At 45.6% G+C, this 22,963-nt stretch overlaps 1 protein-coding gene across 1 annotated transcript in view; it reads left to right on the top strand.

Moving 5' to 3' along the window:
• ALG13 (ALG13 UDP-N-acetylglucosaminyltransferase subunit) overlaps positions 1-22,963 on the top strand; it is a 229,198-nt gene that overhangs the window by 144,918 nt on the left and 61,317 nt on the right. Inside the window, exons 13-17 of the mRNA XM_069754494.1 lie at positions 148-325; positions 8,814-8,889; positions 9,464-9,572; positions 20,043-20,107; positions 20,231-20,331. Of these exons, the coding sequence (XP_069610595.1) occupies positions 148-325; positions 8,814-8,889; positions 9,464-9,572; positions 20,043-20,107; positions 20,231-20,331 (529 nt within the window). The remainder of the gene's footprint in view (positions 1-147; positions 326-8,813; positions 8,890-9,463; positions 9,573-20,042; positions 20,108-20,230; positions 20,332-22,963) is intronic.

Genomic DNA, 22,963 nt, shown 5'->3' with positions numbered 1-22,963 from the left:
AATTGCAATTGCTATAAATTCCTCTTAGCAGGAAGCTTAACGAACTTGGGTATAAGTAAGTCTCTTTTTATAATTGCGTTTTAAACTAGCACACTGGATAGGTCTTGTATCTGATGTTGTTTTTTTTTTTTTTTTTTTTTTTTGCAGCTGTCCTCTATGAATGTCTATACAGAGATGTGTTTGGAGTAGACGAGCGAGAATTGATTGCTGCCGTTGAGCTCTTTCGAAGTGGGACTAAAAAAAATCGAAATAGTGCATCGACTGGTAGTGAAGATGCAAATTATGACTGCACTGCAGAACATGGCAAGTCATCCGCTGACGGCAGGTATGTATTTTGTTTTAATGAGCAGTATATTTATGGTGAAAACGCAATGTAGCTGTTCATAGGTTATAAGGAGCTGTAGCCTAATTTTGTCCTAATGCAATTCAGGAAAAACACTGTAGCTATTGTAAGCATAATTGACAGCAGGTTTGGATTCCCATTTTTGTGCTTGGGTGAAATGGCAGCATTAAATGTCCCATGGAACATAACTAATCAACAGCCATAACTTTTCACCTTTACATAAGATGTGATTTTAAGAATGCTATTCAGTGCTCAAAAAGGTTGATGCCTATTAATTTGCAAAAAAGAGCACCGACAAACACCGTGAGGACAATTTGACTTCTCACCACGGGATGTGGGGTGTGCCTGCAAGGGTTACTTCATCTCTCACTTAATCCAGCACTCAACCTCTGTTTTTGGCTATAAATTGAGTAAAACTAATACCCCGTCAGTACACACAATACACGCTCCCATCACTCATCAAACACAGGAGGTGATGACTCCCCAAAATATGTTGCTATCAGACAGTCAAAAGGTCACACGTTCTCTGAAAGGTTATGGATTCTTTAGAGCATACAAGGATCAAACTTACTACAGATTTTAAGCTTTAATATAAAAAAATACAGTGCTTACAATAAAAGATATATAAAATGACACACATATGCAAAACAGTTATAAAATAAAAAGGATACATAACAGAAATACCTAAACATTTCCGTCTACAGTTATCTTCTGTTTCCTTTAGAGAAGGAGACCTGAATTGTGGATCACCTCAGCCTCCTAGGCAGCCCCCACAAGTGAACAACTTATTTTGCGCCACCCAGCTTTTTTTTTTATATTTTTTTTTATAGTTCTGACCATTGGCTCATATTTCCAGGATGACCCGGATTGGCCCATTTTAAAAGTTGCTGTTTGTAAATGGGCAATGGGCTAAGTTGTGGCATTTCAAATATCCTGTATCTCTTCCATCCCCTTTTCTCTATACACTCAATAGAACTATTCTTCTCAGCCAGCTACCATCCATTTTTTAGTCCCTTTTTGAAGCTCCCATATTTGCCACCTTTCAGTATTCTCCTTGGAGACTCCCTATCTTGTGGTGAGTTCCTGCCTTAAAGGTACCGTCACACTTAGCGACGCTGCAGCGATACCGACAACGATCCGGATCGCTGCAGCGTCGCTGTTTGGTCGCTGGAGAGCTGTCACACAGACCGCTCTCCAGCGACCAACGATCCCGAGGTCACCGGTAACCAGGGTAAACATCGGGTAACTAAGCGCAGGGCCGCGCTTAGTAACCCGATGTTTACCCTGGTTACCATCGTAAAAAACAAACAGTACATACTTACATTCAGCTGTCTGTCCCTTGCCGTCTGTTTGCTGCACTGACTGCTGGCCGCAAAGTGAAAGCAGAGCACAGCCACAGCGGTGAGTCACCGCTGTGTGACTCACCGCTGTGCTGTGCTTTCACTTTCACTTTGCGGCCAGCAGTCAGTGCAGCAAACAGACGGCAAGGGACAGACAGCTGAATGTAAGTATGTACTGTTTGTTTTTTTACGATGGTAACCAGGGTAAACATCGGGTTACTAAGCGCGGCCCTGCGCTTAGTTACCCGATGTTTACCCTGGTTACCAGTGAAGACATCGCTGAATCGGTGTCACACACACCGATTCAGCGATGTCTGCGGGGAGTCCAGCGACGAAATAAAGTTCTGGACTTTCTTCCCCGACCAGCGACAGCACAGCAGGGGCCTGATCGCTGCTGCCTGTCACACTGGACGATATCGCTAGCGAGGACGCTGCAACGTCACGGATCGCTAGCGATATCGTCTAGTGTGACAGTACCTTAAGTGTACAGGAAAGATAATTATCTTTGTACTGTTAGCCAGTAGATAAAAAAAATAGGATTGACAGTCCTCAGTGGTTGATACCTTTTAATGGCTAAAGGTACCTTCACACTAAACGATATCGCTAGCGATCCGTGACGTTGCAGCGTCCTCGCTAGCGATATCGTTCAGTTTGACACGCAGCAGCGATCAGAATCCTGCTGTGATGTCGTTGGTCGGGGCTAGAAGGCCAGAACTTTATTTGGTCGCTGGCTCTCCCGCTGACATCGCTGAATCGGCGTGTGTGACACCGATTCAGCGATGTCTTCGCTGGTAACCTTGGTAAACATCGGGTTACTAAGCGCAGGGCCGCGCTTAGTAAGCCGATGTTTACCCTGGTTACCATCCTAAAAGTAAAAAAAAAAAAAAAACGCTTCATACTTGCGTTCCGCTGTCTGTCCTCCGGCGCTGTGCTTTCCTGCACTCACTGTGAGCACAGCGGCCGGAAAGCAGAGCGGTGACGTCACCGCTCTGCTTTCCGGCCGCTGTGCTCACAGCCAGTACAGAGAAGCAGAGCGCCGGGGACACACAGCGGAAGGTAAGTATGAAGCGTTTGTTACTTTTAGGATGGTAACCAGGGTAAACATCGGGTTACTAAGCGCGGCCCTGTGCTTAGTAACCCGATGTTTACCCTGGTTACCGGCATCGTTGGTCGCTGGAGAGCTGTCTGTGTGACAGCTCTCCAGCGACCAAACAGCGACGCTGCAGCGATCCGGATCGTTGTCTGGATCGCTGCAGCGTCGTTTAGTGTGAAGGTACCTTAAAAGAAAATATGGTAACAATTGCAAGCTTTCGAGGCTACTCAGGTCTCCATCATACATAGACTAATACAAAATCTGAAGAATCACATATTTATACACAACATAGCACAGAAATAGTGCAATAGATAAGACAAGTGACGTGAAGCAGAACTATCATTATGGGAGAGTGATAGACGGTTGTCCATAAATATTGGAACAGTTCATAGATAAAGGGAACCTGTCAGCTATTTTGGCCGATATAAGATACGGCCACTGTCTTTCAGGGCTTATCTACAGCATTCAATAATGCTGTAGATAAGCCCCGGTCTGACCTGAAAGATGAAAAAAAATAAGTTTTATTATACTCACCCGGGTGAGCAGTCCGGTCCAATGGGTGTCCCAGGTCCTGGTCCGGCACCTCATCTTCTTGCGATACTGCCCTCCTGTTGCTTCATCTCTCCCTGGCATCGCACTCCTGCGCAGGCGTACTTATCTGCCCTGTTGAGGGCAGAGTAAAGTACAGCAGTGTGCAGGCGCTAGGCCTCTCTTTCCCGGCGCCTGCGCACTTTGCAGTACTTTTGCATTACCTCAAAGGGACCATGGTACTGGTAAGTCATACTTGACCTACCAGTACCATGGCCCCTTTTTGGTAATTGTCTGTGTCTCTATTTAGTTTGATGGGTTTTGAGGTTATTTTGCTTACTCCTTTTGAATATCTATTTCTATTTGCTGTATTGTTTGACGTCCTGCTTTTCCTGTGATAACAGTGTCGGGGTCGTCACGACAATACCCTTCATCCACCAGTCATTCCAAATCAAGATAAGAGCAGTGGTACCAAATTGAAGAATGAGTCAGACAAAATCTGGTTCAAACTCAGTGCCTGCCCGTTTGTCTACAAAGTGTAGTAACGTCTCAGCAACGACTGAACTTTATTTTCTGATACACAATATTATATGACCTATTGGGGGAAGGTGTGCAGAGGGCGGAGATAGGCAGGGGTTAAGCAATGTATCTAGTATTCAGTCCTTCTGATTGGCTCTGACATCATCTGATGAATCTTCCTTTGTCTACATCTTGTTAAGTTTCCATTTCTCCAGAAACGATACTTTAGCTTCAGAAACGAAAGTAGATTCTTGGCAAGAACAAAAAGTAGGGCAAAGGTGAATACTGGCAGCCATCTTAAATACAGTTAAATTTGCATTGGCAAGTATGAAGGGAAAAACTTATTGTTTCACAGCATAAGAATATATAAAAGTACAAAAGTGTATAAAGACATATATTTTTACCTTGACAACAGCATACATACATTTTATAACTTGTATTAGGTTATATAGCCACTGGCATTTATCATCATGTACTATCTCTTTTAAGGGACTATATAAGACACTGAGTGTACCTGATGCATGAAATATTGTGGCATGTAGGGTTTTGAGTATTATGCTCATTATTGTATTATCCATACTCTTTGATTGCTGTCCAAGATGGGACTTTTAAATGTTTTTAACTGATTTGTATGTGGTTGTTTTCCAATAAAAATAATTCTGTATTGTACTCTATTTGGTGATCCCTTCTTTGATGCATATGCTTTTCTCTTCTCCTTTTTGTGAGTGTCAAAGGTTGTCATGAGTTTATACTCCAGGAATGAATGTGTTGCATGGATTTGTCTTTTTACATCAATTAAGGCTACTTTCACACTAGCGTCGGAATCTCCCCGTCGCAATGCGTCGGGGAGAGATTCCGACGCTAGCGTTTAACGTACTGCACAATGGAGGCAGCGGATGCATTTCTCCAGCGCATCCGCTGCCCCATTGTAAGGTGCGGGGAGGTGGGGGCGGAGTTCCGGCCGCGCATGCGTGGTTGGAAAAAGCGGTCCGTCAGGAGCAAAAAACATTACATGTAGCGTTTTTTGCTCCCGACGGTCCGCAAAAGCACGACGCATCCGTCGCTCGACGGATGCGACGTGTGGCAATCCGTCGCAAATGCGTCGTCAATACAAGTCTATGGGGAAAAAACGCATCCTGCAAGCACTTTTGCAGGATGCGTTTTTTCTGCAAAACGACGCATTGTGACGGATTGCAGAAAATGCTAGTGTGAAAGTAGCCTTAGGCATTTGCTCCTCAGACCTTGAGGGCGTCACAACACAGAACCAGACCCTAATCAGAAGACCATAAAACTCACATTCCTTATCTATTATTATTATACATTTTTATAGCGCCATTTATTCCATGGCACTTTACATGTGAATACGGGGCAAATAGACAAATACTAATAACATGAGCAAAAAACAAGGCACACCGGTACATAAGTAGGGAGGACCCTGCCCGCGAGGGCTCAGTCTGCAGAGGATAGGTGAGGAAACACTAGGAGAGGGTAGATTTGGTTGTGCGGCGGTTCAGTAGGTTGAAAATCACTGTAGGCTTGTCGGAAGAGGTGAGTCTTCAGGTTCTTTTTGAAGGTTTCTATGGTAGGCGAGAGTCTGATGTGTTGGGGTAGAGTGTTCCAGAGTATTGGGGAAGCACGGGAGAAGTGTTGGATGCGGTTGTGGGAAGAAGAGATGAGGGGAGTAGAGAAGGAGGTCTTAAGCGGATCGGAGTTTGCGTGTAGGTAGGTACTCATAGACCATGTCACAGATGTATGGAGGAGATAGGTTGTGGATGGCTTTGTATGTCATTGTGAGGGTTTTGAACTGGTGTCTCTGGGCGATAGGAAGCCAGTGAACGGCTTTGTATAGGGGAGAGGCTGGGGAATAGCGGGGAGATAGGTAGATTAGTCGGGCAGCAGAGTGTAGGATGGATTGGAGTGGTGCTAGAGGGGAGTCCAGAGAGTAGGAGGTTGCAGTAATCAAGGTGGGAGATGATTAGGGCATGCACTAGTGTTTTTGTGGTGTCGCGGTCAAGGAATGCGCTGATCTGGGAAATACTTTTGAGTTTGAGACTGCAGGAGGAGGCAAGGGCTTGGATATGTGGCTTGAAAGAGAGGGCAGAGTCGAGGATCACCCCAAGGCATCAGGTGTGTGGGACTGGGGAAAGTGAGCAGCCATTGACATTAATGGATAGGTTTGGTGGAGGGGTAGAGTGAGATGGGGGAAAGATGATGAATTCTGTTTTGTCCATGTTCAGTTTTAGAAAGTGAGCAGAAAGGAAGGCTGAACTGGCAGACACAGTGCGGGATTTTGGTAAGTAAGGAGGTGAGGTCAGGTCCGGATAGGTAGATCTGTGTGTCGTCGGCGTAGAGATGGTACTGCATACCGTGGGATTCTATGAGCTGTCCAAGGCGAAAGGTGTAGATGGAGAAGAGTAGGGGTCCTAGAACAGAGCCTTGAGGAACACCGACTGACAAGGGGCGAAGTGAGGAGGTGGTGTGGGGGATGGAGACACTGAATGTTCGGTCTGTCAGATATGATGAGATCCAGGATAGGGCCAAGTCTGTGATGCCAAGAGATGAGAGGATCTGTAGCAGAAGGGAGTGGTCCACAGTGTGGAAGGCAGAAGACAGGTCCAGGAGAAGGAAGACAGAGTAGTGTTGCTTGCTCCTAGCAGTTAGTAGGTCGTTGGTGACTTTAGTTAGGGCAGTTTCAGTTGAGTGATGGGTTCGGAAGCCAGACTGTAACCGATCAAAGAGGGAGCAGCAGGAAAGGTAGGAGGACAGTTCAAGATGGACGTGTTGCTCCAGTAATTTGGAGGCATAAGGGAGAAAAGATATCAGGCGATAGCTAGACACAGAGGATGGGTCGAGGGAGGGATTTTTGAGGATGGGTGTGATGTTGGCATGCTTGAAGGATCAGGGGAAGAAACCTGTTGTGAGTGAGAGGTTGAAGAGGTGTGTTAGGGTTGGGATGAAGACCGTGGGAAGGTTAGGGATCAGGTGGGATGGGAGCTGGTCGAGCGTGCAGGTGGTGAGGTGTGATCTTGACAGGAGGGTGGAGAGCTGATCTTATGTCATGGTGGAGAAGCTGGTTTTGGAGGAGCCAGGGTTGAGCAGGAGAGGGGCATTGGGCGCTGTGGGCCAAAGCTTTCTCTGATCGTATCGATCTTCTGTTTAAAGAAAGAGGCAGTGTCTTCAGCAGAAATGAGAGGAGAGGGAGGGGGTCGGAGTAGAGAATTGAAAGTGTTGAAAAGCTGTTTAGGGTTGTGAGACAGGATATGATAGATACAGGATATGAGGGATGAGAACTAAGTTTGTTTTGTGGCAGTGAGCGTGAATTTGAAGCTGGCGAGGGACTGATTGTATGCAGTGAAGTGGTTGGCAGAGCTGGATCGCTTCCATCTCCGCTCAGGAAATCCTGGAAGCAGTCTCAGTTCTTTGGTCAGGCTGGTCAGCCAGGGCTGCCTGTTGAGTGTACGAGTTTTGTTATGCATGAGCGGGGCGGCTGAATCGAGTGTTGCTGTTATGGTGGTGTTATAAAAAGTGGCAGCAGCATCTGAGTCATGGAAGGAATTTATGTCTGTAAGGCTAGGGTCACATTGCGTTAGTGCAATCCGTTTAGCGCTAGCGCTAACGCAATGTTTTCTATGGGGCTGCGGTCGGGGTCACGGTAACGTCCTCGCTCTCGCAGATCCCCGATCTGCAAGAGCGGGGAACGGACCGCGGGCGCGCCTCGGACGCTGCAAGCAGCGTCCGCGGCGCGCCAGGAATCACCGGCGCGTCGCTAGCGCGTGCCGAACATGGCACGCGCTAGTGAAGCGCGTTCCCATTGCCTTCAATGGGCGCGTTAACGGACGCATTGAACGGCGTTAATTTCGCCGTGCAACGCTGTCCGTTAAACGCGGTCCCATAACGCAATGGGAACCCAGCCTAAGAGGGAGAAGGGACTCCGAGTGATTGTAAGTTGAGGTGTTTGAGATTTCTACAAGGGTGAGTGAGTTTGTGCAGGGAGGGTTGCACAATAGGAGACGAGAGGGAAGATAATGTCAGTAGGTTGTGGTCAGACAGGGGGAGGGGTGTGTTATTGAGATTTGTGCAGAGGCGGGTGAAGATGAGGTCCAGCGTGTGGCCATCTTTGTGAGTGGCCTCAGAGGACCATTGAGTGAGGCCAAAGAAGGCAGTGAGGGATAAAAGTTTAAAGGCAGCTGAGGTGAAAGTGTCAATGGGGATATTGAAATCACCCATGATGATAGTGGGGATGGAGAGGAAATGATGTAGCCAGGTGGTGAAGTGGTTGAGAAAGCTGGATATGGCTAGTTCTGAGGTGCAGTAGATGAGAGCCAGCTGGAGGTTGGAGGGGGAATAGATGCGGATGGAGTGCACCTCAAACGAGGGAAGAGTAGCGGAGGGTGGTAGCGGGATTGGAGTAAAGGAGCAGGTGTCGGACAGGAGCAAGCCAACCCCTACACCACGTTTGTTGCTGGAGCCGAGAGGTGTGAGAGAGGTGGAATCCGCCATAGGAAAGCGCAGCTGGAGAGGCTCAGTCAGAGGGTGAGCCAGGTTTCAGTGATATGAACAGTTTCTATGAACTGTTCCAATATTTATGGACATAACTGTTGATTCCTCTCCCATAATGATAGTTCTTCTTCACGTCACTTGTCTTATCTATTACATTATTTCTGTGCCATGTTGTGTATAAATGTGATTCTTCAGATTTTGTATTGGTCTATGCCTGACAGAGACCTGAGTAGTCTCGAAAGCTTGCAATTTGTTACCTTCTTTTCAGTTAGCCATTAAAAGGTATCAACCACTGAGGACTTTCATTCCTAATTAATTTTTATTGCCTTAAATGTTGGCAGGTGTTATGTCCTTTGTCTTAAGAGATGATCATGCGAATACTGCCTTACTAGTTATATTACTGACATTATACTTTCCCTTACAATAATATATACTTGCTTCACAGTGATCTTTAACTAACTACTTTTATTAAAACCACATTTCTTTTTAGACGAGAAGAATGGGAGAAAAGAGATGTTGACAATGCAGTGGAAGAGAAAACTAGCCAAAGTGCGGAGGATATAAAGGTTGGTGTGTGTAGATTTGTTGTTCTCAATACCTATTCTATAGATTGCAATATTGTATGTTAAGAGGATCTGTGCAAAAATGTGTATAAAAAAAAAAATCTCTGCAAATTAATAATACTTTTGAAAAGTGTTAATAGTTTGCTTTAATTGATAAAAAGTAGTGATTTGAACAAAACAAAAATCAATTCAATATTTGGTGTGACCAGCTTATCAAAACATCAAACTATGAATTCTTCTACATGCACTTCCGCGCAGTTTTTGAAAGAATTCGTCAGGGAGGCTGTTCCAACCTGTATGCCCATATCTTCAGTCTTATTGTTGAGAGAGTCTTTTTTTTTTTTTTTAATGCTAATGACCTTTTCCTGGCTCTGGGGTGAGCAAGAGCCTGGAAGAAAACTCTGGCTCCGGTCATCATTTGCTTACTTCCACCCAACAACGTTGCAGTGCCCTGTGATGTGTATTGGTGGTTCCAGAATCAAACATCAAGACTGACAGTCACACAAACCCACTCCACGCAGCAATTTCCTGGCAATTTTTTTAATAGTCTGTTTAAAAATGGCATTTTGTTCTTTAGTCAGCAGAAAACCCAAATAAGATGCCATTCCCTTACAAGGTCTTAAAGGCACTTGATCCAGAAATATACAGGAATGTAGAATTTGATGTGTGGCTGGACAGCAGAAAAGGTAAGCCTGCTACAACATGTCTGATTTTTTCTATTTTTTTTTAAGTTTATTTTTCCAATATATAACATTGGCCTGAGTAGCAATTCCACAGTTCACTTCCTCTTGTCGCATATTGATGATATAGAGGGGTTTCCCATTTGGGCAGAGACGAGCTGAGCAATGTGTGACTGGCATGTAATACTACATTTATTCAGTCTTGCATGACAGCACCACGAGAAAGGGGATCCACTCTTCAAGGACAGGAAACCCACAGACATAAAAGGGCGGTGCTTCTCCCACGCATCAGTTGGTTTCTTGTCCTTGATTGGTGAACCTCTTCAGATATACCTGTAAAGGTAGAAGATTTGTCTGATTTCCAGGCCCGGTCGGTCCAGTCAGCGGGGATCCCCAACCTCGGCCATTATGGGGTTCTTGAAAGCCCACAGTGGGCCCAGGGTGGACCGCATAGTAGTGAGCGGAGCAGGTGGATGGGTGTCCGGGGAGGACTACCAGCTCCAGTTGATCTGTGCCTGAAAAGCAGGTGATTGTGCTGGTATCCTGGAGCTTGCCGTCGGTGTCTCCTGCGTAGCATGCTCTGGGGCGTCCGATGGGCCCGGATGACATTCTGGCTGGTCCTGGTGATGTGTCTGGGGTGGTGCCGTGTGACGTTTCCGGCCCTGGAGACACATCCTGGGGCTCCGGTGGGGCGTTCGGAACCGTCAGCGGTGTCTGGGCTCAAGGGGTCATGTTGGCAATGTGCGTGGCCAGCGGTCACATGTTCCGGGTCTGTTTGGGGGTGCTCTGGTGACCACGTCACGTCCGGGGGAGGTGCTTCTGGTGAGCTCTGGGGAGGAGATCTCTGAAATGGCGCCGACGACCAGGTGACTTGCTGATCCAGATATCTGGGGGTATCGGATGGGTGTGTGCCCAGCATTTAAAAAGGGCACCTGCACAGGCCTCCTTGCTTCTGGGCCTGATCCTTTTCTGAAAGGATGGAGTCGTGCAAGCAGTAGGTACTTCCTGTACAGCAGCAACAGCAGCTGCTTGATCAGAAGCCTTGAGCATCCTGGCGATGACTCCATAACAGTGCAGGAAGTGGCCGTGTAAGTGAGTCTGGATTCTGTGGAGTAGTAGTCAGAGGAGCTCCAACAGAGTGGATGATTCAGCAGCCTCCAGGGAATATCCTTCGGCTGAGATGCATCCCCCTCCTAATCAGGTACCTATTAATTTGATTCACACTGGTAAGTGATTTGTGAAAGTTCATTAGGTTTTCCCCTTATTTTTCTCCTGACTCTGCAAGGGAATGAAGCATGCAGGGAAATCAAGACGTGTACACTTTGCAGGTCCCCCTTACCGGACTCCTATCTAAAGAGGTTCTTTTCCCCAGCGTTTAAAAGGAGGTATCCGTTTGATGACCCATTGTCGAGCTCTTGCCATAAGGCCCCGAAACTTGATGCCACTGAAGCCAAGGCATCAAAAAAATCCTCTTTTCTCTTTGAGGACATGGACTTTAAAAGACTGACTGGATAAGAAGGTGGATACCTTCTTTAAGGGTACTTAGGAGATGTCTGCAGGAGCTCTAGTGCCATCAGTAGCGTCTACATGTACGACCAGGTCTATGATCTGGTTGGACCGATTAGATACTGAGCTGAAGGCGAAAACTTCTGAAGAAACTATTCTGGAGTCGTTATCAATGATACAGGGTGCCGCAGCATTCTTATCAGATGCTTCGGTAGACTGTCAGATTGGCAGCAAATGCTGCCGCCCTCTCGAATGCAGCCCAGAGATTGTTGTGGCTGAAACGCTGGCCTGGGGATATTCAGACCAGGTCTAAACTTTGTGCTATTCCATGCGTGGGCGAGTACCTGTTTGGGCTAGTCTTAGATGAGCTTCTGGAGAAGGCAGGAGACGATACAAAGAAATTTCCCAGTCTGTCGGTTCCCTCCTACAGATGTCCCTACTTCCTACAGGTGGCGCTATAGAGTTTAAGTCCTCTTTTCTCAGAAGAGGCAATTTGCACCTTCAGTAGGAGAAAATTTAGCTGTGGAAAGCCTTCCAGGGACCGAGCCAAGTGGCATGATAGAAGGAGGTTCATGTTTGGGAGCTAATTTCGGGAGCACAAAAAAAACCACCCCAATGACTGCTGGCCCAGGTACGGGTAGGCTGTCAGCCTTCTACCCTGCTTGAATTGAAATATCCAATAGTGGCTGGGTTCGTAGCCTGATAGCATCAGGGCTGAACTTAAGTTTCTTTCAATCCCACAGGACTGGTTCATGATAACCCATTGCTGGTCTTCCTCCGCAGAACAACAAGCCCTAGAAGCAGAGGTCCTGGAGCTGTTGCGTAATGCAGTCCTGGTGGAAGTTCCCTTTGCCAGAAATGGGTAAAGGGGTTTATTCCCCCCTCTCTCTGATTCTGAAGCCAGACTGCTCCTTTTAGAACTATTATAAACCTAAAAGCTCTAAATCAGTTCTTGAAAGTGCGCCCCTTCAAAATGGAATCCATTAGATCAGCAATAAAGCTAATGTTTAAAAACTGTTTCATGAGTGTTAGTACACATCCTTAAGATCCATCATGTGCCTATACATGCAGAGCACCAGCGGTTCCTCAGGGTGGCAGTGGTCATAGAGGGCACAATTAGACATTTTCAATTTAAAGCTCGCGCGGTTGCCCCTCAAGTCTTGACGTAGGTGGTGGAAGAAGTCATGGCTCATGTACATGAAACGGAGACCTTGATTATTCCCTACCTGGACAATTTTCTTATTGTAATAATAGAGAACCGTGTGCACTACTAAGGAAGGTGCCGTAGTAGGATCCCACACCATGAAGTAATAAAAATAAACTAGGCACTCAACTTAAAGATGAATTTTTTTTACTTTTAATGTAGGTAAGGCAAAACGTTTCAGCTGCATTTGGCCTTTACCAATTACAAACTATACAGGAGTGTCAGGGATTCGTGGGAATCCTGTGGATTTTTCGTGAGGCTTGTCTCGGTATGGTCACTTTCATAAGGGTATGGGGTGTTTAAAGAGGAAAACCCCCAGTGGTAAACAAGCCTGGGGACCTGAATGTGTGCACATGCCTGGAAAAGACTCAGCTTCCGCTGGTTATCAGCTACAAGCAGCGGATGCTGTCTTTCTCCAGGTACGTGCACTCATTCAGGTCCATACCGAGACATGCCTCACTAAAAATCCACAGGATTCCCACAAATCCCTGACACTCCTGTATAGTTTGTAATTGATAAAGGTCAAATGTGGCCAAAATGTTTTGCCTTGACTACATTTAAAAGTCAAAAAATTCATCTTAAGTTGAGTGCGTAGTTGATTTTTATTAGATTTTCTTATTGTAGGCAGGTCAGCTGATCATTGCTTGATGCAAGTAAGAGAAATAATTGCCACCTTGGAATGCTTGGGGTGGATATTGAACATTAAGGAGTCACGTCTAGAGCACTTAAAGGTACAGGTTCCGAGGGCTACTTTTAGACTCATAAATTCAGGAATGTCGACTACCAGCTAGTAAACTAGATAACATTCAACATTTCAAAAACCTGACCTGCACATCCAAACATAGACTCAGTGTGAACAGGTGCTGAACCTAGAGTCGCCAACTCGTATATAGTTAAGTAAATAAGGCAGCACACTGCAGCGCTAAAACATGCAAACTTGAAAACGCGAAATTTGAACTGCATTACTGCACTAGAAATATGAAAAATGAGAGCTTTTAGGGCATAAAAATGGCCAATTTTATGTGTACCTGGTAGCCTCTTTACGGCATCTCTCTTATACCAGGTTCACACTGAGTCTATGTTTGGATGTGCAGGTCAGGTTTTTGAAATAATAACAGAACTAGGCAACATGTCAGCAGGGAAATTAAAGCACTAAATAGCGCTGAAAGAACCCACAACAAAGAAAGCAAACTGACTCCATATAGTCCATAGAAAAACAGGAGTGGAAACGGAGCAAAAGAATAATGCAAAATATAATTTATTAATTAACAAGCAGAATAGTGCATAAATACATATTAAACAGTACAAAAGGATGATTAAAAATGGGAAAGTGAGTCACCCCCGGTGAGCACCCTGCCACAACCAAATGTCCCGTAGATAGATAGTATAAAGGCAGTGGCTATATGTATTAACCAAGTCGCTCCTGTGGGTAACTAGTATACCCCCCACAGGATAGAATACTAGCAACAAGGCAGCGCTTACCAAATAGAATGCAGGGAGGCAGGGTGCACCGGGCCGGGAGCAGAGAGGTCCCCATTTTTGAAATCCTCGTCCATGATAGGGAATGACGGGAATACTTGGATTCTTAAACCACGTGGGATAAGACCCCCTTCTAGATATTTTTCGAGAAAAGCGTGATTCCACCACACCCTTGTTCTCCTTTTTAAAAGCTCCTTAAATTGTATGATGGTCTCCATGGTTTTTGAAATGTATTCTCTAGCCTTCTGATCGTGCACTCCGCCTCCTAGCCTACAGGTGTTTTAATTACAGCAGGTCCAATACCCCTCCATAGAGAGAGAGAATTTTAGTCTAAGAGGTTTCACATGTACCCATTCAGATGGAGACGTTTATTCTCAGCGAGGTAAGGCAAGCGTAGGACCTGGTATAAGAGAGATGCCGTAAAGAGGCTACCAGGTACACATAAAATTGGCCATTTTTATGCGCTAAAAGCTCTCATTTTTCATATTTCTAGTGCAGTAATGCAGTTCAAATTTCGTGTTTTCAAGTTTGCATGTTTTAGCGCTGCAGTGTACTGCCTTATTTACTTAACTATATACGAGTTGGCGACTCTAGGTTCAGCACCTGTTCACACTGAGTCTATGTTTGGATGTTTAGGTCAGGTTTTTGAAATGTATTCTCTAGCCTTCTGATCGTGCACTCCGCCTCCTAGCCTACAGGTGTTTTAATTACAGCAGGTCCAATACCCCTCCATAGAGAGAGAGAATTTTAGTCTAGATAACATTCAACATCATGTGGTGAGAGCATTAAGCAGTCCATCTATGTCCCTCAGAAAAGCGATGTCCCTTTTAGGGTAACTGACCTGACCTCCTACATCCCAGCAGTCCGGTAAGCTCAATTTTATACAAGAGCCTTACAGTGGAACATCTTGCTTAATGACAGATCCCTCAGGGGGTACCTGGATGGGCTAATGACTTTATCCCCGTCTTCTTTGCAATCTCTGACGTGGTGGTTAAACCGGGCTAATCTATCCACAGGGGTTTCCTAGGTAAATCGGATAACTCTGGTAGACACTACAGACGCTAGCCCTTGAGGTTGGGGGGATCATATGGGTGAGGTCATGGTCCAGGAAATTTGGAGAGGAGAACAGCTCGATAGCTCCTCTAACCTTAAGGAACTGATGGTGGTGGAGCTAGTTATAAGATATCCCTACCGGGTCATTGTCGGAGAGGATCCTAACATAATCGGGTGATGGTGGCCTACGTCAACCACCAAGGGGAAACCCAGTCAAGATGGCGGATGGATTTGTTTTAAGTAGCGGAGAACCATTTTCTATCACTGACTGCTGTTTACAGTAGAGGAAAAGAAAACAAAACATTAGAGCAGACTAAGCCGCAACCTACTCATGCAGTGAGAGTGAATACTGAATGCTTCCATCTTCGAGCTGATTGTACGGATGTGGGGTTGTCTGGACATAGACCTCTTCGCCACCAATAGGAACAGAGAGGTGAAGCAGTTCTGTTCTCTCAACCCCAGGAAAAAGCCTGGAGGTGAATGCCTTCCTGATCAGGTGGAATTTCAATCTATCTTATGTTTTCCCCACTTAGCACTGTTGCCACTGGTAGTGAGAAAGGTCAGAGAAGACAGGGCAAGGATTATTGTGGGTGCCCCCTCTTGGCCTAGACGGGCATGGTTTTCGTGGCTGAGGACCATGTCAGTCACCGAGCCTTGGGTGTTACCAGAGCTCCTGGATCTCCTCTCCCAGGGGCCAGTCTGCCATCAACAAGTGGCCAGGCTTCACCTGATGGTGTAGAATTTGAAAGGTCATTGCGGAGGGAAAGAGGATTTTCTCCTAATCTGATAGCCACTCTTCTAAAGAGTAGGAAAGTAGTTACGATCAAAATTTACACCAGAACCTGGAAAAGGTTTGTCTACCTCAAATTTTAATAAGGGAAGGGAAAAGGGGTCCCATTAGGTCTGATTCTGCAGCTTCTTCAGAAAGGACTTGAGATGGGTCTATCCACTAGTACTCTCAAAGTCCAGGTATCAGCCCTGGGGATCCTGTTTAGCTGTGATTTCACAGGGAATTACTGGATGGCTAGATTTATTAAGGTATCAACTAGATCTAGGCCGATCCTTAGGAAGAGAATATTGCTGTGGGACCTGAACCTGGTTCTGACTAGAGATGAGCGAATTGATTGAGTCAGGGCTTATTCGGCAAGCTATAGCACTTACTGAATGAACTGCAGAAGGAACCCGGCTTCCTTGGTCGCTCCGGCTGATCAGCTGTTCAGCTCCGCAGATGCATGTGTCGCGGCTGTGTGACAGTCACGACACATGCATGGAGAGCCTGTTTGTTGAAAGTAGTTTTCCCTTTGCAGCTTATTCAGTAAGCGCTATAGCTTGCCGAATTAGCCCTGACCCGATCAAAGTCACTCATCTCTAGTTCTGACAGCTATTGGAGTTCCTGGAGGATAGGGTTCTCCTAAAGCCAGATCCGTCTTACTTACCAAAGGTAGCCTCCAAATTCCATAGGTTGCAGGAAATAGTTCTCCCTTCCCAATTATAAGAACCAGAAAAATGAAGCTTCATACACTTGATGTCAGGAGGTGCCTGTTGGCGTACTTGTCAGTCACTGACCCTAGGAAAAGGAGAATTTCTTGTGTGTCCTTCCAGGGGGTTAGAAAGGGTCCTAGGATGTCAAGAATCACTTTAGCTAGATGGATCAGTGAGGCTATTTCATTAGCTTATACATCAAGCGGCAAGACAGCGCCAGAAGGTCTGAGGCTCACTCCACACGGGCCATGGTAGCCTCCTGGGTGGAAAGATCAGAGGGCTCGATCGAGCAGATATGTAAGGCAGCTAAATGGTTTTCTCCTACCACCTTTTATAAACATTATAGGCTGGATATGGGTGTCTCTTCCGATCTCGCATTTGGAATAAGAGTACATCAGGCTGTTGTCCCTCCCTAAAATTCTTGCCTCTTTGTAATCATCTCGTGGTGCTCTCTTGGAAGACCGAGTAAAGTCTGTTACTTACTGGTAAAGGTATTTTTTGGAGGCCATGACAGCACCCTTATATTCCATCCCTTCATGTGTAGGTGAGCACTTCTTTACACTTGTATGTATTCACGGTTGTGAAATCATCTGGAGTTGGGTGTATTGCATGTTTTTTGCCTTTAAAGGGAACCTGTCACCCCGAAAATCGGGGGTGAGGTAAGCCCACCGGCATCAGGGGCTTATCTACAGCATTCTGTAATGCTGTAGATAAGCCCCCGATGTTACCTGAAAGAGGAGATTATACTCACCCAGGGGCGGTCCCGCTGCTGGTCAGGTCGGATGTGTGTCTCTGGTCCGCTGCGGCGCTCTTCATTCCAAGACGGCCTCTTCTGATCTTCAGCCACGGCTCTGGCGCAGGCGTACTTTGTCTGCCCTGTTGAGGGCAGACCAAAGTACTGCAGTGCGCAGGGCCCGGGTCTCTCTGACCTTTCCGGCACCTGCGCACTGCAGTACTTTGTTTTGCCCTCAACAGGGCAGACAAAGTACGCCTGCGCCGGAGCCATGGCTGAAGATCAGAAGAGGACATCTTGGAATGAAGATGGGAGGCGCCGCAGCGGACCAGAGATGTCCATCCGACCGGACCAGCAGCGGGACCGCCCCTGGGTGAGTATAATCTTAACGTCTTTTTCTCCTCTTTCAGGTAACATCGGGGGCTTATCTACAGCATTACAGAATGCTGTAGATAAGCCCCTGATGCCGGTGGGCTTACCTCACCCGCGATTTTCGGTGTGACAGGTTCCCTTTAACCATGGGAGGTCCTCTTGTACTCTATAGTCCAACTGATGCGTGGGAGAGGTGCCACCCTTTTATGACTGTAGGTTTCCTGTCATTGAAGGGCGGATCCCCTCTCTCGTGGTGCTGTCATGAGCTCCGAAAAATACGGTTGCCGGTAAGTAAATAACTTTCCTCCACCAGTTGCTTCAGTCTTTACATGACCATATACAACTTTCCCTCAGTTATCAAGTGTTTTGGAAACTAGACCCACAGCAACTCACTGATGCAACTCTGTAAAAGGAGGTATCCCTGGTGAGGTGGTTTCATACCATTCTTAGTGATGTCATATTGCTAAAATATGCTCCACTTACTGATTGGCTGAAGTCTGAATGTCAATACTTTTTTTAAAAGGTTATTCCCACTATTGAGTGATCTCCCATCTGTGGAATATGGTTGCAAGGGAGTGGGTCTGACTACTGGAACCCTTAAAAAATCAAGAGAACATAGTCTCTGGAAAGAATGAGACTCTGATCAATCTCCACTCCATTCATTGTCAATGGGACAGCTGGAAATGGTCACTTTCCAACTCTGGCAGACCCAAAGACAATAGATGGAGCTGAGGTCAAGCATATTTCTAGCCCTGTTCCCGGGATAGCTGTGGGTTATACCAGTTAAACTCCAGCAATCAGGAAGTTTCCCCCTATCCTGTAGATAACAGAAGAACATTCAATTGTGAGAATACCCCTTTTATGTGTTTAAAAAAAACATGCAAACAAAAAAAAAACCTTGCAGTTTGAAGTGCTGTGGGGCTTTCACAGATTTTCATTGGACAGTCACTCCCTTTTGTAATGCGCTACAGCACCTCCATTCACTTAAAACCTACTGATATGTAAGCAATAGCTGTGCCCTTTGTTCTTATGTTTGACAGGGTTCCTTTAAACTAGCTACCTTGTGTTATTCCAACATACAAACTTTCTCAAATTCTGTTTTTTTTAACCAATATAAAAGTCTTTGGATCTCAATACTTGTATTAATCAATGATTTATACTACAGGGTTGGGCACAAATTTTGGTATTTACCAAGTTTAATGACTAGCAATAGGATTGCAAAGGACATTAAGCTCCTATTCTGTCCCCTGGGTTACCCCAGATGGTGCAGATGCCGGGGTCTCGTACTTTGCTATGCTCCTATTGAAACGCTTATCTGTTTCCTTAACACCAAGGAAGGTTTAGGACGAAAGCACATGTGATAACACAAACCAGATGGACAGGGGTAAATAGATAGGGATAAAAGGAAACTACGATCATATAAATACACTCACAAAACAGAGTGGAAATTAGGGGAGGGACAAACCAAATGGGAGAGGATAGGGAGATGCAGCAATTTACTGATACACTCCAACCGCCTTCTCCAAACACTGACTCTCTCCAACTCCAAACCAAGTAGTGGTTAACTTTCACTGGCAAATTAAGAAACAAGGAGGAGGGTTCCAGGATTCCAACTAAGCAGTTTATCCCTTGCAGCTCCAGAACAAAGAAAGACAGAATTGCTGATAGGATGGTGAATCCGTTCTAACTACCGCAAGAGTATGTGTCACCAGATGCTACATTCGTCTGACCCCACTCTGTCGCGGTATCCCCGTGACTGTTTGCTGCTTCAATTTTTATAGTGGAAATATTGCATGCATTTGTGATTATGAAAAGTGATCAGATAAATTGCAGAGTCATTATCTTATTCCCTAAAATGCCGTTTTCATAGATTTTCAGGTTTGCCCTAAAGTGACCTGCTTATAACATTTCAGTGATCTTCTCCTTGGCTAAGGAGAAAGTATTAATGAGGACAAGGCAGCAGATATCACTTAATTCAATCAAAATAACGTATTGCTTTATAAGGGAGCTGTTTCAAATCATTCTTTTTTGCTGTCTGTATGGTTACCTCAGTCATTGTTTTGCATTAAAATTGCTTTACTGGCAAGATCAACCAGCTATGGGATCACCAAGAACTTACCACCAATCAGAGCAGCCAGTGTTTCTTACGCTGTCACACAGATGACCCACCCCAAGCACCCGATGTTCGGAGTGCCGAACTCGAACAGTAACACAGACTTCCTGGAGCAGTCGGTGTTCAGCGTCCATGCCAGAATACTAGGTATTTGGTACGGACCCCGAACTTTGCTGCTCGGGTTCGCCCATCATGATCATGTAGCAATTTGGCGATGAATAAAGCTTTTTCATGCAAAAAGGATAATCAAGTAGCTTGGTGAACAAAACATTGAAATTTGGGGTCCATAGCCAAGTATTTGCATACATTTGATATATGTGTAAAACCTTATGAAATAGTTATAATTGTACTTCAGTAACCATAGAAGCATCTGACTAAAGAATCTAAAAACACTGACACATCAAACGTTGTGAAAACTAAAATTGGTGTCTTTCATCTTTTGGCCATAACTGTAGATTCTTTAAAATTTCCATGCTGTACTGTTTACAGAAGTAAGCAAATCTTTCATTAATATGTAGATTTTGTCCATTATAGAGCTTCAGAAAACCGAATATATGGTGTTTGCTGGAAGGCATTACTGTTTAGGTGATAAGTGTCAGGTGAGTGATAATCTTGTACACAGACGTGTCATCGGTTTTGAATATATACATTTGAAATATGGTAACATTTGCCTTATAATAGTGTACATTCAGTGACATGTGAACCTGCTTACATGATTGCAGGTGCGTTTAGAGCCCGGTGGGCGATATTACAATGCTCATATACAAGAGGTTGGACAAGATACCAACTCTGTTACAGTATTTATTGAAGAACTAGCTGAAAAGTAAGTTTACTATAGCAGAAATTATGGCTGGGGAAAGTAAGGGAATTTTTTTGTACATTTGTATTTTACAGTGAGGGATGGATTTGAGTCTGTAAACTTCTGAAAATGTGACTAGCCGTGCATATTTCTAAGTTTGTTGCCCTATTGTAGACAGTTTGATAATTGATTCGAAGATGTGCGATTAAATGGATTCACCCAACATTGGTTAAACAATTATACAGTTAAAGCTTGCTTCACACATATACACTTTACATTCCCTACTCAACCCAGGAGTGCAGGTCCCAACCACGGATCTCCGCCATGACAATCTGGCCAATTACTTCAAAGATAAAATTGACCACATCCGACAGGAAATTATCTCCTAATCCCTTCATACCATGCCCTGTCCTCCCTCCCCCATTTCATCTAGTTCACTCTCTCGGACTTTGAACCAGTTACAGAAGAAGTAGTAATCAGGCTCCTTGCATCTTCTCGTCCGACCACTTGCACCAGTGACCCCATTCTGTCACGTCTCCTCCAGTCCCTTTTCCCTGCTGTCATCACTCGCCTAACAAAAATGTTCAACCTTTCTCTCTCTTCCGGTATCTTTCCCTCCTCATTTAAGCATGCCATCATACATCTATTACTTAAAAACCCATCCCTCGACCAAAACTGTGCCGCTAATTATAGAACCTGTCTCTAATCTTCCCTCCATCTCTAAACTCCTCGAACGCCTGGTCCACTCCCATCTTATCCTCTATCTCTCAGATAACTCTCTTCTCGACCCTCTTCAATCTGGTTTCTGCTTTTTACATTCTACTGAAACTGCCTTCACTAAAGTCTCTAATGATCTACTAACAGCTAAATCTAATGGTCACTACTCCATGCTAATTCTCTTGAATCTCTCCTGGTTCTCCTCCTATCTTTCTGACCGCTCTTTCACTGTATCTTTTTGCTGGTTCCTCTTCCTCCCCCCTTCCCCTTATTGTTGGGGTTCCTCAAGAATCAGTCCTAGGCCCCCTCCTCTTCTCTTTGTTTGTCCAATAGGGGTAGTAAACAATCAGTAGATTTGGGTTCCAGTATCATCTCTATGCTGACACCCAATTATACACTTCTTCTGATATCACGCCTGCCTTTTTAGAAAACACCAGTGATTCTTACTGGTGTCTCTAAAGGTACCGTCACATTAAGCGACGCTGCAGCAATCTAGACAATGATCCCGATCGCTGCAGTGCCGCTGTGTGGTCGCTGGAGAGCTGTCACACAGACAGCTCTCCAGTGACCAACGATGCCGGTCCCCTGGTAACCAGGGTAAACATTGGGTTACTAAGCGCAGGGCCGCGCTTAGTAACCCAATGTTTACCCTGGTTACCAGCGTAAACGTAAAAAAAAACCAAACACTACATACTTACATTCCGGTGTCTGTCCTCCGGCGCTGTGCTTTCCTGCACTGTCGGCGCCGGCCAGCCATAAAGCAGAGCGGTGACGTCACCGCTGTGCTTTACGGCTGGCCGGCGCTCACAGCCAGTGCATGAAAGTACAGCGCCGGGGGACAGACACCGGAATGTAAGTATGTAGTGTTTGTTTTTTTTTACGTTTACGCTGGTAACCAGGGTAAACATCGGGTTACTAAGCGCGGCACTGCGCTTAGTAACCCGATGTTTACCCTGGTTACCAGTGAAGACATCGCTGAATCGGCGTCACACACGCCGATTCAGCGATGTCTGCGGGAGGTCCAGCGACGAAATAAAGTGCTGGACTTTCTGCTCCGACCAACGATGGCACAGCAGGATCCAGATCGCTGCTGCCTGTCAAACTGAACGATATCGCTAGCCAGGACGCTGCAACGTCACGGATCGCTAGAGATATCGTTCAGTGTGACGGTACCTTAACTGTCAAAAACTGAACTCCTCGTGTTATGTCCCTCTACTAACCTACCTTTGCCTGACATTGCCAACTCCTTGTGTGGTTCCACCATTACTCCCAAGCAACATGCCCGCTGCCTTGGGGTCATACTTGATTCCGAGCTTTCATTCACCCCCCCACATCCGATCACTGGCTCGCTCTTATCCACATCTCAAAAACATTTCTAGAATTCGCCCTTTTCTTACTTTCGACTCTGCAAAAACTCTTAGGGTATGGTTCCACATTCAGGAAACGCTGCGTTTTTAACGCTGTGTTGAGCCGCAGCGTCAAAAACGTAGCGTCCAGATGTTACAGCATAGTGGAGGGGATTTCATGAAATCCCGTCTCCACTATGCATTAAGACGCATGCGGCATACCCGCAAAAACGCACATGCGGCACGTTTTTTAAGAACGCAGCATGTCCTTACATTGCAGAAAAAACGCAAGGGACAGCGCAGGTGACCTGCCAGTGACCTCAGGTGCAGATTTGGTCAGGATTTTACCTTCGTAAAATCCTGACCAAATCCTGATGCAAGCCTGAACGTGGACACATACCCTTACGGTTTCACTTATTCATTCTCGTCTGGACTATTGTAACTCTCTACTAATTGGCCTCCCTCTTACCAAACACTCCACTCTCCAATCTGTCCTGAATGCCTCAGCCAGGATCATATTCCTCATCAATCGTTATACCGATGCCTCAACATTGTACCAGTTATTACACTGGTTACCCACCCACTCTAGAATC

This window comes from Ranitomeya imitator, chromosome 2 (assembly GCF_032444005.1).
Source record: "Ranitomeya imitator isolate aRanImi1 chromosome 2, aRanImi1.pri, whole genome shotgun sequence".
Lineage (NCBI taxonomy): Eukaryota > Metazoa > Chordata > Amphibia > Anura > Dendrobatidae > Ranitomeya > Ranitomeya imitator.
This window is presented reverse-complemented; position numbering and strand designations above follow the sequence as displayed.